We start from the raw sequence: 13,244 nt of genomic DNA on the forward strand, positions 1-13,244 counted from the left end.
CGAGCCTTGACAGCCAATGAATGGATCCAAGTCGCGTGTACGGAGTAGGTACACTGTGTCGAGCCACGGGCCCTGCGTGGCAATACCACAGTGCCAGATAGCATGCCATGTACAGAACAGGGTTATTTATGTACTGCGTACATACCTTATGTAACTTACCAGTACCTTGGCTTATACCAATGAGGTAAACTTGTTAATCCCTGCAGCGTAGGGTCGAGCGGGGCTCCTTTGTTCGCAACGGCCCGGCGTTCCACAGTACCTGTACCGGTATATGTGCTGCCACCGGCTCCCTCGACTGACTGGCTGTCGTTCTCTCGAGCCCTGGTGGCGAGAGGGGGGAAGCAAGGGTGGCAGGGAAAGAAAAGAAGAAAAAAACGACTGGCCATCTTGTTTTCCTGCATTGCGCCAAGTAAACAAGCTGCAGCGACGGGCACTTGATGTACTCGTGCAGGTACTCGAACGCACTTCGTCATCTGGACCATCGACGCTGTACTCTGTACTCTGTAAGTTAGCGGGTGCAGGCCTCCTTCAGGTGCCTCCACAGGCCAGGTGGAAATGGAGAGGCAGCCTGCAGCTTCCCGCCGCGTCCAACCATCACCACCGCCATCACCTCCGCCTTCATCTCCATATCAACACCTCCGCCACCGTCTCGCCCCCCCTCTCGGCTCGACTTGGTCTCTTGCCCTCTTCATCCGTTTGTGTCAAGCTTCTTCTGCTCCTTCTTTTTCTTCACTCCCTTGTCAAGCCATCCATCGCCAACACCTCCTCCCCCCCTCTCTGCGCTCATACACACGATACCGCCTCGTCTCACCTGGACCGTATAAATCAATCCATGCAACTTGTGTCGCCGCGGCTGCGACTGTGTCTGCGACTGTGTCTGCGACTGACTGACTCGGATCCCGTCGTCGTCCTGGCCAGGCCGGCCCACTTACTCTCCGAGCATCCCCATGTCGTGAGCAACGCCAGCCGCCTCACCCATGGTCTCCCAGCCCGAGCCTGAGCCCTCCCCGCAACTCTCGTCGCGCCGCCGCGGCTTCTACTCGCCCTCGTCCGTCGTCGCTCGCCCCTCCCTGTCACGCACCAAGCGCTACAACCGCTCCCACACCGGAGGCTCGTCGCATGCGCCCCAAAACGAGTTCCCCGTCTTCTCCCACAGCGGCGATGTCGACATCCTCGTTGCCGCCGGCCCCTCCCAGAACCGCTACCTGCTGCACCGCGACACGCTGGCCCGCTGCAGCGGCTTCTTCGAGGCGAGCACCTCGTCGGAATGGTCCCGGGCCCAGCCCCTTCTCGCCGGCGGCAACGAGCTGGCCCGCATCACCGAGGAGACGTCTTCTTCCGTCCCGCATGACCGCGAGCCCGCCACCAGCGGCCCCAAGAAGCGATGGGCGTATGAGCTCGACCCCGGCGCCGGTCCGGGCGACATCCCCATGCTCGTCCAGAAAGGCGGCGCCCCCAATCCAGTCTCCAACAGACCTGCCCTGCCGCCGTCCATCTTTGGCTCGGCGCCCAAGTCGGAGCACTCGCGTGTCTCCTCCATGACTTCGCCCGCCTCCAGCCACGTCACCTTCTCGCGCTCCGTCACGCACCTGGGCGTCGCCCCCACCCTGTCCTCGCCCGAGCAGGACCTCCTGCGCGACTACGGCAACCTATTTCGCATCTTCTACAACTACCCCCCCGTCCTCGACGGCATCAACGTGGCCGACGCCTACGTCCAGTGCAAGTCACTGCTAGCCCTTGCCGACCAGTATGATGCCCTCGGCGTCGTCGGGCCTCGCGTCGACCACCACCTGCTCCAGTTCCAGTCGCGTCTGTGGAAGCAGATTGCAAAGTACCCCGTATCCTATCTACGCCTCGGCTACCTCGCCCGCAGCAAGGTCATCTTCCAGGAGGCCCTCATTCATGTCGTCGGCCAGTGGCCCGTCGGCGAGCGTAGTCTGCGCGCCGCCTTGCCCGACATGGTACTCGACATCATCGAGGACAAGGTGGACGAGCTGGAGGAGACGGTCGGCCGCGTCGAGGGTCGCCTGTTCCGCCTCGGCCTCACGACCGCCCGGGGTGACCGCGTAACCCCCTCAAACAGTTACCTCGACTGGCTCGTCGTCAGCCTCTTCCGGCAGTGGCTGGCCGACAACACGACGCCTCAGCCCCCGAACAGCCGCAGCGGCCGCAATCGCTCCTCGTCCCTCCCGCCCCCGTCCGTCACCTGTGTCGGCCGTACATACCGCACCCTCGGGTCCGGCAGCGCGAGCGCTTTCCTGGGGCACGACGAGTGCAAGCGCTTTCTCAAGCTGACGCCGGAGCTCTACAGCCGCGACAACCTGCGCCGCTTCGAGAAGCGCATGGACGAGCTCAAGGCCATGGCCCGGGACGTGGTGCGGCCCCTTCTTGGCAGCGGACTCGAACTCGACATGGGCGGCTCCAGTAGGACGTCCGAAAGCATTGGATACCTGACGTGTACGACAGTCGGCAACAGGGACTTGCCCTGGCCGGTCGAGGGCTGAGCGGCGCATCTATTGCCACCGATTTTTTTTTGGTTTTTGTTTGGTAATAGCGGCCATCTCTTTGACTGGGAGAGCTTTCTTCTTGAGATGTTCTTCTCAGGCTCAAACTACGTGGGAGTTTCGCTGGCGAAAGATGATATCGGTGACGCCCTGGAGGTGGCTCTTGCAAGACTCTTACGTTGGTTAGTTTTTGGGGCTATGCTTCGACGTATTTACTGGATAGGTTAGTTGTCTATATTAATGATGTTCTTTTATGAGCCATGAGTTGTTTTAAAGTTGAAATGGATATTGAAGATATGTAACGTTATCATTAGCTTTTTTTTCCAGAGATATATTTATATCATGAGACTTGTCCAGACTATAGATTTGTCCAGTCTATAAGAGCTAGGGAGACGAGACACGATCTTCGCGCTGGGCCCGGATCTTTGAACCTAAACCAAGCCGTAGAGTCAACGGGTAGAAATGTTTCATCGCCGCCAGCCGAGGCCAGGAACGTCTGGTAGTTCTCTCAGTAGTCGTCAGCAAAGCGGAAACTAAAGACCCTAAGACAGACATGGCCAATGGTCTCGACGGCATGATGCTTTAAGCGCCACGCGGGCAGCCAGCCGTGCCGTGCCTTTGCAGGAACGGCCGCCCAACGACCACCTCTCGTGGCAGCTGCGGGCTGGTTCCCGCAAACATGCATTGCATGGGGGCATCCACAGCCGTGTCATGGCCATCGGCCCCCAAACAATGTATAGTAACCCAAGACGAGCCCGGTGGCGGCCATGCTTGCGTCACCATGGCGAGGCATCCGGGCTCTGCGGAAGTCAGGACTGCGCTCCCCAATGCAGACTGTGCGGCTGCATGTGCGTCTACCTGCATCCATGAATCCGATTCGCCGCGAGGGCGTGTGCTATGAAACGGACCGTGCAGAAACTCGGGTAAAGCTCTTTGCGCTAGGTCGGGCGAGACCTTCGCGGTAAGGGCGGATGGTCGATGCCGAGTGGCTCGTCATCTTGGTGGCTTGAAGCCTCCTTTTACCGTGTCCTAGAAAGAAAGTGAGAAACGAGTCAGGCGAGGCTCGATACGAGAGGAATCAAAAGTAGTTGAACAAGGCTGTCTCTTGGTCACGAAACGCCACGCCATCTCGGCTCCTTTGATCTTCATCATCGCGTGGACAGCATTACGAAGCAAAGCAGATGAGCTGATGGTCTGGCGGCTCTGCATTGGTCCAGTCCCCCAACAACGTCGACAGTGGCAGGAGATTCGTCGTATGCCCAAAGTCGCCTACTCTCTAAACAACCCTTTACACTTGCGTGCCCATATGAGAAACCCCATGAGATTCGCAAGCAAAGACATACTGCGCGGACAGACACGACCGGTGACAAAAGAGGAACAAGGCCGACAAACATACTTGAGGAAAAAGAGAAATGGGACAAGAGCCGGCTTATTCGCCCAGGGTCAGGTCGAGGTCGCCAGAGACCGTCTCCACCTTGATGCACGAATCGCCGTCGCCCTTGCGGCCCTCGACGAAGCGGGCAATGCTGCGGCCGCGGCGGATGATCTCGACGTCCTTGCCGTGTACCTCGATTTCGCCCGCGAGGGCCTTGGCGGTGAAGCTGCCATGCCAGCTGGGCGGGTACGAGAGCTTCAGGTCGCCGCTAATGGACTGGTGCTTGGAGCGGAGGCGACCGAGGGAGCCCCGGTTGCTGTCCATGTCGCCGCCGACCCACACGGGCTCGAGGACCGTCAGGCGCACGTCGCCGCTGCGCGTGTCCGTCTTGAGGGACCCGCTCTTATCCACCTTCTTGTCCAGCACGGGGAGCAGCTCGAGGCTCAGCTCGCCCGAGACGGACTTGAACTGGGCGTCGCAGTTCGCGGCGAGGCGCGCGTCGACGTTGCCCGAGACGGTCGAGAACTTGACCACGTAGGGGCGGGCGGGCAGCTTGTTGTCGGGCTTGCGGGCGTCAATGGCGCCCTTGAGGGGCTCCTGGACGCTGACCTTGCCGGAGACGGAGGAGACTTCGAGGCGTGCCTTGTCATGGTGGTTGTGGAGGCCCGGCTTGGGGGCAACCTGGGCGGTGATGTCGCCCGAGGCCGAGGCGAGGCGGAGGCGGTCGTAGAGCGGGAACCAGCCCTCAATAGGGGCACTGACGGTCTCGATGGAGATTTTGCGCGACTGCAGCGTGTAGGGGACGACGTCGTCGCCGAGGTCCTTGGGCAGCGAGGTGCGCAGCCGGCCGACAACGGTGCTAATCTTTGTCTCGTCGGAGACACCGAGCGTCAGGCCGTCCATGACGTCGACGTCGAGGTGGACCGACTCGACGCTGAGCCGGCGCAGGTAGGCCTTGCGAGGGACCCAGAAGGTGGCGCGAATCTGGATGCAGGGACCGTCGCCGTCGCCGTCGGACCAGGAGGAAGCGGCATGGGGCACGGCCATGATGAGGCGCTGGTTGTCGCCGTGGAACTTGGGCTCGACGTTGACTTGCAGGTCCTCGTCGTTGGAGATGATTTCAAGGTCGACGGTCGCCTCGGAGGCGTTGTTGCTCGCGGGCCGCAGGATGATTTGGCCCGAGACGTCCGGCCGGCGGCCGACTCGAGGCCCGTGCTTGTGGTCGAGGGTCTCGCGGATGCCAAACTTTTGGCCGCCGCCGAGGCGGACTTGATGCGAGAACTTGGGGAAGGCGTGGGGAGTATTGCGGCAGCCGGACTTGGGCTTCCACTCGAGGTCCTGGGCGGCGGCCAAGTCTGGCTGTCTGACGGGGTCACTGTCGACGAAGTCCATCTGGGCTGTGTTAGTATACGGAGTACGTATAGATGTAGATATATATATATATATATATATATCACGTAACAAGACACACCTTGTGAGAAGAAGAGCAAAAGCCACTGAGCATCATGGCCACGACGGACAGGCCGGCAAAGACGCCGAGCAGCGTCTTGGACCTCTTGTTCCAGCCCATCGACTGCCTGACGCGGAGCCACTTGGGCGTCGGCGCGGTCACGGGCTCGGGGTGGTAGCCGCCGAGGAGCATGTCCTCTTGCTTTTCCGACACGCCCATGATGAAGACGATGCTCGACGATGCTCGATGACGTTGGAGCTTTCGCAGTTTGGTGGTGATGAAGCAGATGATGTCGTCCAAGTGAACGAGAGCGAGAAGGAAGAGGACGAATGGAAAAAGGTCCCTACAGCGACGACGATGGAGATGGGTGGTTGAGCAAGGGCGAGACGAGAGAGGGAAAAGAAAGAAAGTCGGCTGATGAGTGCGGCGTTGGGCGCTGTAAATGTATAGTAAATGCTGCAGCACCCGACGTGGGCGGCGGTGTTGCAGGGGGGTGGTCTGGGGGGGTGGTCTGGGGGGGTGGAGGGGGATGACGACGACTCGGCAGGCGACTTTCGCCCTCGGCCTTGAGCTCCCTCGCCTCGCCTCCATGTCGCGCAGCGCATCATCACGCACATGTCGACGGCGAACCACCCAACATGACTTGACACTGTAAGTTATTTCATGTACAACCACCACACCACTTACATGTAACTCACCTACATGTAACTTAGTATGTCTGTATGTGTGTACTGTACGTACCCCCCCATTCCTTGGGATTCGCGCCCCAGCGACAAGGCCGACGCGTCCGCCGCTGGCCCCCGTCAGGCAACGGCTCGTTTCCATGGTGCCATGCGATGACACTCTTGGGCTTGGTGCAGAAGCGGGCGGAAAAGGAAAAAGAGAGAATAGAGGCGGAAATCACTCTCGCCGTCTTCCTCGTTTGCGGAGAGGGAGGGGGGATAAATCTTGTGCTTGCACTTGGCCAGAGCGAACAAAGCGTGTAAGCACAGCCACGCAATCAATCCCCTGGACCGCTTGTGCATCAGAGTATTCGCGTTCCCTTCTGCTCACCGTCATGTTCCGTCAATGCATCAGGGCCATGGCTTTTAGCAGCTTGCAACAGCCGCTGATCTCTTCTCTCTTGACAATCATGCCCAGACATCCGCCTCTCCCCCTTCCTGGCCTCGGCCGTGCCCTCTGCCATGGCGTCCGTATGCTCTCTATACAACATTGGGATATCACATCTGCAACGCACATTCTCCCCTTTCCCTTGAGAACCACGTGAGCGGCACTCGCACGCCATCTCCGCGCCCTCGCCCCTCGCCCTTCGCCCGGGGACCGGGGCACCTCTCCCCAAAAGTCTAGACCGTGGCCATCCGACAAAGGGATCGGATCTGTGCCAGTCTGGGAGGCTCTCCTTCTCCGCTGCCAACTCCCCGCCTCGCCCACACATCAGTGCAGGCCGAGGATCCGCTTCGAGTTCTCGTACACGACCCAGGTTATGCTCAGTGCTGGAGCAACCTTCAGCAGATTCGGCGTCAGCCCCTTGTATAGCCCCCGATAGCCCTCGCGTTGAATCGTCTTCTGCGTCACGTCCCAGATGCCCGTGTACGTCGCCCGGTGCATCGCCGTCCCCTGCGTCTGCAGCCGGGTGCGCACCACGTTGAGCGGGTACACCACCGAGGCCCCAATAGCCCCCGAAGTCGCGCCAATGATTCCCGTCGCAATGTTTCCCGGGTTTGCGTCGTCCTCGTGGCACCCGGCGTACCTGGCATAGTAGCCCCGATACGTCTTCTTGAGCAGCTCAAACATGCCCATGTCGATTGCGCTGTAGGGGAACATGCCCACGAGACCCATGGTGATTCCTCGGTAGCAAGCCCGCACTCCGCCGTCGGCGTACATCTTGACGGCCGTCTGGCGCACCAGCGCGCTTCCTGTGAGGCCGTCCTTGACCGTCTCGCACTGCAGGCGGAACTTGAGGGTATCCAGAGGGTAGACACAGAATCTGCTCCTGATTAGCGGCTTGTTGGATTGCTCCAAGGGGAAGCGCCGCCGCTCACTGTGCAATCATGCCGGCGAGACCGCCTGCGGTGAACTTGGAATAGGAGCTGATCTGTCTCGAGTCGCCGTGGCCCTCAAAGTTGGCCAGTGCTCGCTTGGCGGCCTCGTATGACCCGAACTTGATGGCCGTCTCGGGCATAATCTTGACGACGTTGAGGCCATTTCCTGTGTCCCCGTCAGCGCCACCGTCCAGTCGCTTCTCACCCACGGCGCAAGAGGGTCGCCTCCTTACCGGCAAAGAACCCGCGGACGCCACCGGATTGGTACAGATACTTGACGGCATCGCCAAAGGGCCGCGCCGCATTCTTCACTGCAGCAATGGGCCGGCCCTGCTTGATGGCTGCAGCGGCCGTCTCCGAGCCAGCGCTGGTCTTGACGAGCAGATAGACCTTTAAGCGGTCGAGAGGGGCAGTGGCCGTTCGCGACACTCCGCCGGCGATGGCACCCGCGAGGAAATAACCTGGATCGGGAACAAGGTCTGTCAGCCTGGGCTTCTTCTTGGCTGCTATGGCTTGGCCCGAGGCCTGTGACGATCCAAGGTGCTCGACTGGGGTGCCATCGCCGTCGTGCCGTGTGTTGTCGTCCGCGGCCAAGCGTCGCCGACGAGTCGTCGCAATGCTGACGAGTGTATTCAGGGCGCATTCTACGGCGTCCATGTTCTGTATTTGCGCCGGCAGCTCTCCTCTCTTTCCGTCCGTTGCCTGGTCGTGTAGAGGTGCTGGCCGCGACGGTGGACCTGTCCAGTACATCGAGGGCATGGCGACTCTGAGGAGCGAGCCGAAGACAGAGTAAAGAAGAGAGTAGCACTGGGAAGAGATGGAAGAGGAGTCGCCCCTACCTAAGCCTTCCAATGTTTCCTCGCTGACAATAGAATCTCCCTCGGGCGTGACATTAACAACAGAACAATAGTAGGACAGCACGGCACGCAGTTGAGAGTCATGTTCACTCGCCGGCATGAAGAGGAGAAAGTTTCTGAAATAAAAATCAGCCAACGTTCTAGTTTTAAACCTTTGAGACGTGGGCGCCATCCGACAGAGGCCCATGATGCGCCATGGCTGTGCGAAAGCGCCAGCCCCTCCCCGCGCAACCCGTCACAAAGCCAACAGCACATGACACGGCCTGGGCACGCGAGCCAGCCACTGGCCAAAACGTACGAGCCGTCTTTGTCAAGCGACCAGACCGACGCGGCGCAAAGGCAAAGAAAGAAAAATCCACAGCACTTACTGCCACTCATCAAAGCTGACAAACCCGTCGTGGTTCTTGTCCATGTCGTTGAAGAACTCGGACAGTCTGCGGTTCGATACGGTGAGGCCGGCAGCTCTAAAGGCAGACTGCAGCTCCGTCATGTCGAGTTTTCCGTTGCCGTCCTTGTCGATGGCTTTGAACAGAAAGAACAGCTGCCTCTCGGCTTGCTCGACGAATATGCGGAACTCTGAGTCGCGGCGTCAATCGTGATGCTCCAAGAGGCAACAAGAAGCACTCCATGCCGAGCCGAGCATACCTTCGTACTGAATCTTGCCGTCGCCATTGGTGTCGACCTCCTCCATGATCTGCCGCAACAGATGATCCGCGTTTTTCATGGCTGCGTGGGCTACGTGAGCATTCTACTCTCGGGCGTGGCGAGAGTCGCAGCTCACGGTGATCGATTTTGCGGAACCCCTTGCGCAACCCCTTGAGATCCAGCTCGCCCGTGCGGCTGGGGTCAAGCTGGAGCCAGAGAGCCTCGACGCGGGCATCGCGCTGGTTCTGCGACTCCTCGAGCCCGCGCTCCGCGGCCAGGACGAGCTTGGACACGCTCATGGCAGCGGCGGCATCTCCCGCGGGCCTTCGTCTGCCGTTGCTGTGCCGGTCGTGGTCGCTCGCGCGTTGTTGGCTCGACTGCTCACAGAGGCAGCATGGTATGTGTGGAAGAGGGAGAGAAGGAAAGCAGGTCCAACAAGGCCAATGGGGCGCGGAAAGCTTGGAGGCTGACGTCGTGCAGCCGCGGGAGGCAAGAGTCGATGTTTAAGACGGGCGTCCCGGCTCGCCAATGATGCAAGTTCGGCTCGCTGCAGCTGTACGCAGCTGTGGTGGTGGTGGGTTTGCCGCCTTGTGTAACTTGAGGCGAGGAATGAAGGTGCTTTTGGGGGGGTCCAGGCGGGTTTCAGCAATCACGGCGGCTCGATAGGCTGGCGGGCAGCTCCCGGGGCCCGGGCACCCCATTGCCTTATCTTATCGCCCCGCAGCACCCGGAAACGTCGTCCATCTCTCAGGCCCTCTCCAGTGTCCGACCACCCCCATCACCGCCATCCGACGTACGAACCAAACCGGTGCCTCTGCGGGCCCTTCCCGCACGACATGTCGGCCAACTACTGGCAGTCGACGCAGAGGCGCCATTGGCTATTCACCAAGGAGCAACTGGCGTCGGTGCGCCAGAAACTCGAGGACGACAATGCCGACCTGATTCGCATGTTCCCCCTGCCCCAGCCGCGCCATCTCGCAATATACTTCAACCAGCGTGAGTCCCTGCACGTTGAAACATGCCAACAGCTGCTGGTCTCTGACTATCCGTCGCTTTCGCTCTAGAATTACTGCGGTTGGGCAAACGCCTGAGCATCCGGCAGCAGGCCGTGGCCTCGGCCCAGGTCTATCTGAAGCGCTTCTACACCAGGGTCGAGATCCGTCGCACCAACCCTTATCTCGTCATCACGACCGCAATATACCTGGCCTGCAAGATGGAAGAGGCACCCCAGCACATACGGCTCATTGTCACCGAGGCACGGCAGCTGTGGCAAGACTTCATCGGGCTCGACACCTCCAAGATTGGCGAGTGCGAGTTTTACCTAATTAGCGAAATGAGCTCGCAGCTCATCATCCACCAACCCTACCGAACGCTGAGTTCACTGCGCGGCGAGTTGGCACTGGCCGACGAGGACGTTCAGCTCGCTCGCTCCGTCATCAACGACCACTACATCACCGACCTGCCCCTGCTCTGTGCTCCGCACATCATCGCCCTCGTCGCCATCCTGCTGGCCTTGGTATTGCGGCCAAACTCGTCGGGCTCGGGCCAGAACGCCCCCGGTGCGACGGCGGCGGCTGGCCTGGCAGCTGCACAGGCGGCCCTAAGCCAAGCACATGCCAAGGCGAATGGCATCCTCGAACCGCCCAGCAGCTCTGACTCCAAAGAGAAGCAGCAAGAAGCGAGAATCACCAGGGTGCAGCACTTTGCCGCTTGGCTGGCCGAGAGTAACGTCGACATTGCAGCTATGGTCGACGCCACGCAGGAGATTATATCCTTCTACGAGTGCCATGAGCACTACAACGACAAGCTGACCCGAGAGCAAATCACTCGGTTCGTCAAGATGCGCGGCCTGGACAAGTAGAGCCCCGGAAGACGCCAGGGTCGATTACTGAGAATATGATGGAGGCGCACGCTTGACAGTTGCGTCGCTTTGAAATTGGCGCATTGGTACGGCGTTTAGAGTTGGCGATGAACACCGGTTAGTCTTGCGAGGGAGGATCAGGCGCAGCAGCTGATGCCGGAGCTCAATATCAAGGTTGATCTGTCGCCCTCCTCGGCACCCTCATCACATGCCCTGGAACCCGAGACGCCAGCTTTATCTCCACGATCTCACAGCAATATCGGCCACCTCCTTACCTCTGGAGATGGCAATCTCATGGCCGCCGTTGACCACGTGAATATCAACTCCATCCTCTCCGAGCACGGCCTTGGAGTCTTCGATCCACTCCTCCTTGACAATAATTGGGTCTCTTTCGGCGAGGATGAGGCAAATCTTGCCTCCCGTCAAGCCAGCAGGGACGGTGCTCCCTCGAGCCAACGTTTGTGGTCGTCTTCGAGCCAGCTGCTGGCCAAGGAGTTTCCAGACCTTGTCATGCTGCCCGTAAATCGGCGCGTGCCGCATCGTGCTCATGTAGGCCCCCACGAAGCCGGTGTTGCCTTGCAGCTGCCACCCGACCACGTCTCCAACCTTGACATCCTTTCGTTCCCTGGATACCGGCACGTCGTCGAAGTCGACTCCGGCATTCTCGCCCTCGGGCACGTCGGCGCTCACCCCACGGCGCGGTTGCAGCCTACGACGAGCCAGAGCATCAACGAGGAAGGTCGGCAGTATGCCATGCGAGTAGAGCAGCCAGCTCTTAAAGGAGACATGGGAGGGGCGAACCAGACCGCCGGGGCAGACGAGGGTAAGAGAGCGGACAAGGTGTGGATGATGGGCGGCGAAGGAGGCCGCGAGGGCACCGCCGAGGGAGTAGCCGAGAAGATGGAAGGCGGACGAGCCGGTCCATGGAAGGGCCGAGGAGGCTATTACGAGGAGGATCTGGGTTGTGTAGAGCCGGTCGTCGTAGAGAACGTCGACGGGGGCGTCCGAATAGCCTCGGCCAAAGAAGTCTGCATGGGCATCAGCTGCGCAGATTCTTTTTGTGTCTATTGGTTTTGCAAGATGATGGCGAAGCTTGAAGCGGGCAGGGGAGTCCTCCCAATGGAAAGGAGCTCGGGAAACTCACCAAATAAGATGACCCTGCATCCTCTCCTCACAAACTCCTTGGCCATGTCCCCCAGAGCCACGCACGGCGTGCCAATGCCATGCATCAACAGCACCTTCTCGCCGTCCTCGGGCCCCCACTCAAACACCTTTATGGTCCCGTACTCGGTCTCGACATGGCGCGCCCCCGGGAAGGCATTGGGCGGGTAGGGCCAACTCTCGGCGACGGCGGGCGAGCGTCGGGCGGTCTCACGCGCCTTGCATGCAATGGTTCTCGTCGGCTTCAGCTCGTTGTCCTGGCTGAGAGCCGGGCGGATGTGAAGATACAAGGTGAGACAGGCGGCGCCGGCGGCGACGAGGGCCCAGTTGACGGCTGGGCCGGGGCGCAGGTGCCACGAGAATCGGGTCATGGTCGCCCTGTGCGGTGCCGTCGTGGCGCTCGGTTTACGGCAAAATCCCGTCTGGTTTCTCTGCTCTACGGCTCTGGGGGGGTGGCCCAGTCTCTCTTGGCCTACAACGTATCCTGCATGGGCAAATGTCCCGAGTATCTGGTTTCCGACAAAGGCGGACAGTGGATGGTGTGAGGTGTCTCGGTAAAAACGGGCGGAAGAGCGGACAAGCGGCGCCACAAGCGGAAACCTAGCGGCCGTTTTTGCCCACGCCCCCCCCGGCCGGCTCCAGGTTCATCCATCAATCGCTCGACAGTATCTGGCAACGCACCCGCCGCTGCGCTTTTTTTTCTCTGGTTGGCGTGCGGTACGGAGAAGATTCCTTGTTTCCCGGAGCGTCAGCCCACGGACCGAGCCGAGCGTTGTGTCGGTCTCTTATCGTCCCCATGACCCAACGCCGGCAGCACCGTCGTACCGTCATCTCCCTGCTTGGCCGGCTGCCAGTGAAAGAGAAGGGAGCCATAACGTTGCTCTCTCCTCGGCTATGCGAAATGTCCTAAGCTCTGGCTCAAACGTGAGCTTCATGACCCGCTCAGCTGCCCTCCGTCCATCGGCGCAACAGTCTGCTCCGACCACTTCGACCGCGATCGGGGGTTCTCCGTCAGGGCCGGGGAGAAGGCTCGGATCGGCACGAGCAGCAGGAGCGTGACCCTGGCCCGGGGACGTGATCTTGGCCGTTTGTGGATTGGCACTAAAGCGGCGATGGCCTCGCAACGGCAAGCAGCAAAGGAGCTTACGGGTCGAATCCGGCCCTCGGCCGCAGCTGGTGAGACAAAACCTCCACCCTGCATCATCAGCATGTCGTCGCTGTCGAATGGCGGGTCCATGCAAAGAGGCGGTGTGTGGAGGAGGATGGTGGAGGGAGTCCGGGTACCTCTTTGTAGGGAGGTACGTACGGATAATTCACCAGCTCAAGCAACCGTGCCAGCTCGACGAGAT

General features: G+C 60.3%; 5 protein-coding genes across 5 annotated transcripts; 2 read left to right on the forward strand and 3 right to left on the reverse strand.

The window, feature by feature from the left end:
* Nucleotides 1–977: 977 nt before the first annotated feature.
* Nucleotides 978–2,504, forward strand: HRG_00913 (uncharacterized protein; the record flags this gene model as incomplete). Its single annotated transcript, XM_044859384.1, has 1 exon — nucleotides 978–2,504. One exon carries the CDS (start codon nucleotides 978–980, stop codon nucleotides 2,502–2,504), a length of 1,527 nt encoding a protein of 508 aa, XP_044725784.1.
* A 1,429-nt stretch (nucleotides 2,505–3,933) lies between these two features.
* HRG_00914 (uncharacterized protein) lies at nucleotides 3,934–5,548 on the reverse strand (the record flags this gene model as incomplete). The annotated part of the gene is made up of 2 exons (XM_044859385.1): nucleotides 3,934–5,271; nucleotides 5,351–5,548. 2 exons carry the CDS (start codon nucleotides 5,546–5,548, stop codon nucleotides 3,934–3,936), a joined length of 1,536 nt encoding a protein of 511 aa, XP_044725785.1.
* Nucleotides 5,549–6,763: 1,215 nt separating this feature from the next.
* Nucleotides 6,764–9,172, reverse strand: HRG_00915 (mitochondrial carrier protein; the record flags this gene model as incomplete). The annotated part of the gene is made up of 7 exons (XM_044859386.1): nucleotides 6,764–7,316; nucleotides 7,372–7,537; nucleotides 7,605–7,832; nucleotides 8,211–8,344; nucleotides 8,597–8,804; nucleotides 8,874–8,954; nucleotides 9,010–9,172. 7 exons carry the CDS (start codon nucleotides 9,170–9,172, stop codon nucleotides 6,764–6,766), a joined length of 1,533 nt encoding a protein of 510 aa, XP_044725786.1.
* Nucleotides 9,173–9,709: 537 nt separating this feature from the next.
* Nucleotides 9,710–10,734, forward strand: HRG_00916 (RNA polymerase II holoenzyme cyclin-like subunit; the record flags this gene model as incomplete). Its single annotated transcript, XM_044859387.1, has 2 exons — nucleotides 9,710–9,869; nucleotides 9,938–10,734. 2 exons carry the CDS (start codon nucleotides 9,710–9,712, stop codon nucleotides 10,732–10,734), a joined length of 957 nt encoding a protein of 318 aa, XP_044725787.1.
* Nucleotides 10,735–10,968: 234 nt separating this feature from the next.
* On the reverse strand, nucleotides 10,969–12,266 carry HRG_00917 (alpha/beta hydrolase fold domain-containing protein; the record flags this gene model as incomplete). Its single annotated transcript, XM_044859388.1, has 2 exons — nucleotides 10,969–11,762; nucleotides 11,879–12,266. The coding sequence occupies 2 exons, from the start codon at nucleotides 12,264–12,266 to the stop codon at nucleotides 10,969–10,971; spliced, it is 1,182 nt and encodes a 393-aa protein (XP_044725788.1).
* Nucleotides 12,267–13,244: the final 978 nt, after the last annotated feature.

Source organism: Hirsutella rhossiliensis (genome assembly GCF_020360975.1).
Source record: "Hirsutella rhossiliensis strain HR02 chromosome Unknown scaffold00001, whole genome shotgun sequence".
NCBI classification, from domain to species: domain Eukaryota; kingdom Fungi; phylum Ascomycota; class Sordariomycetes; order Hypocreales; family Ophiocordycipitaceae; genus Hirsutella; species Hirsutella rhossiliensis.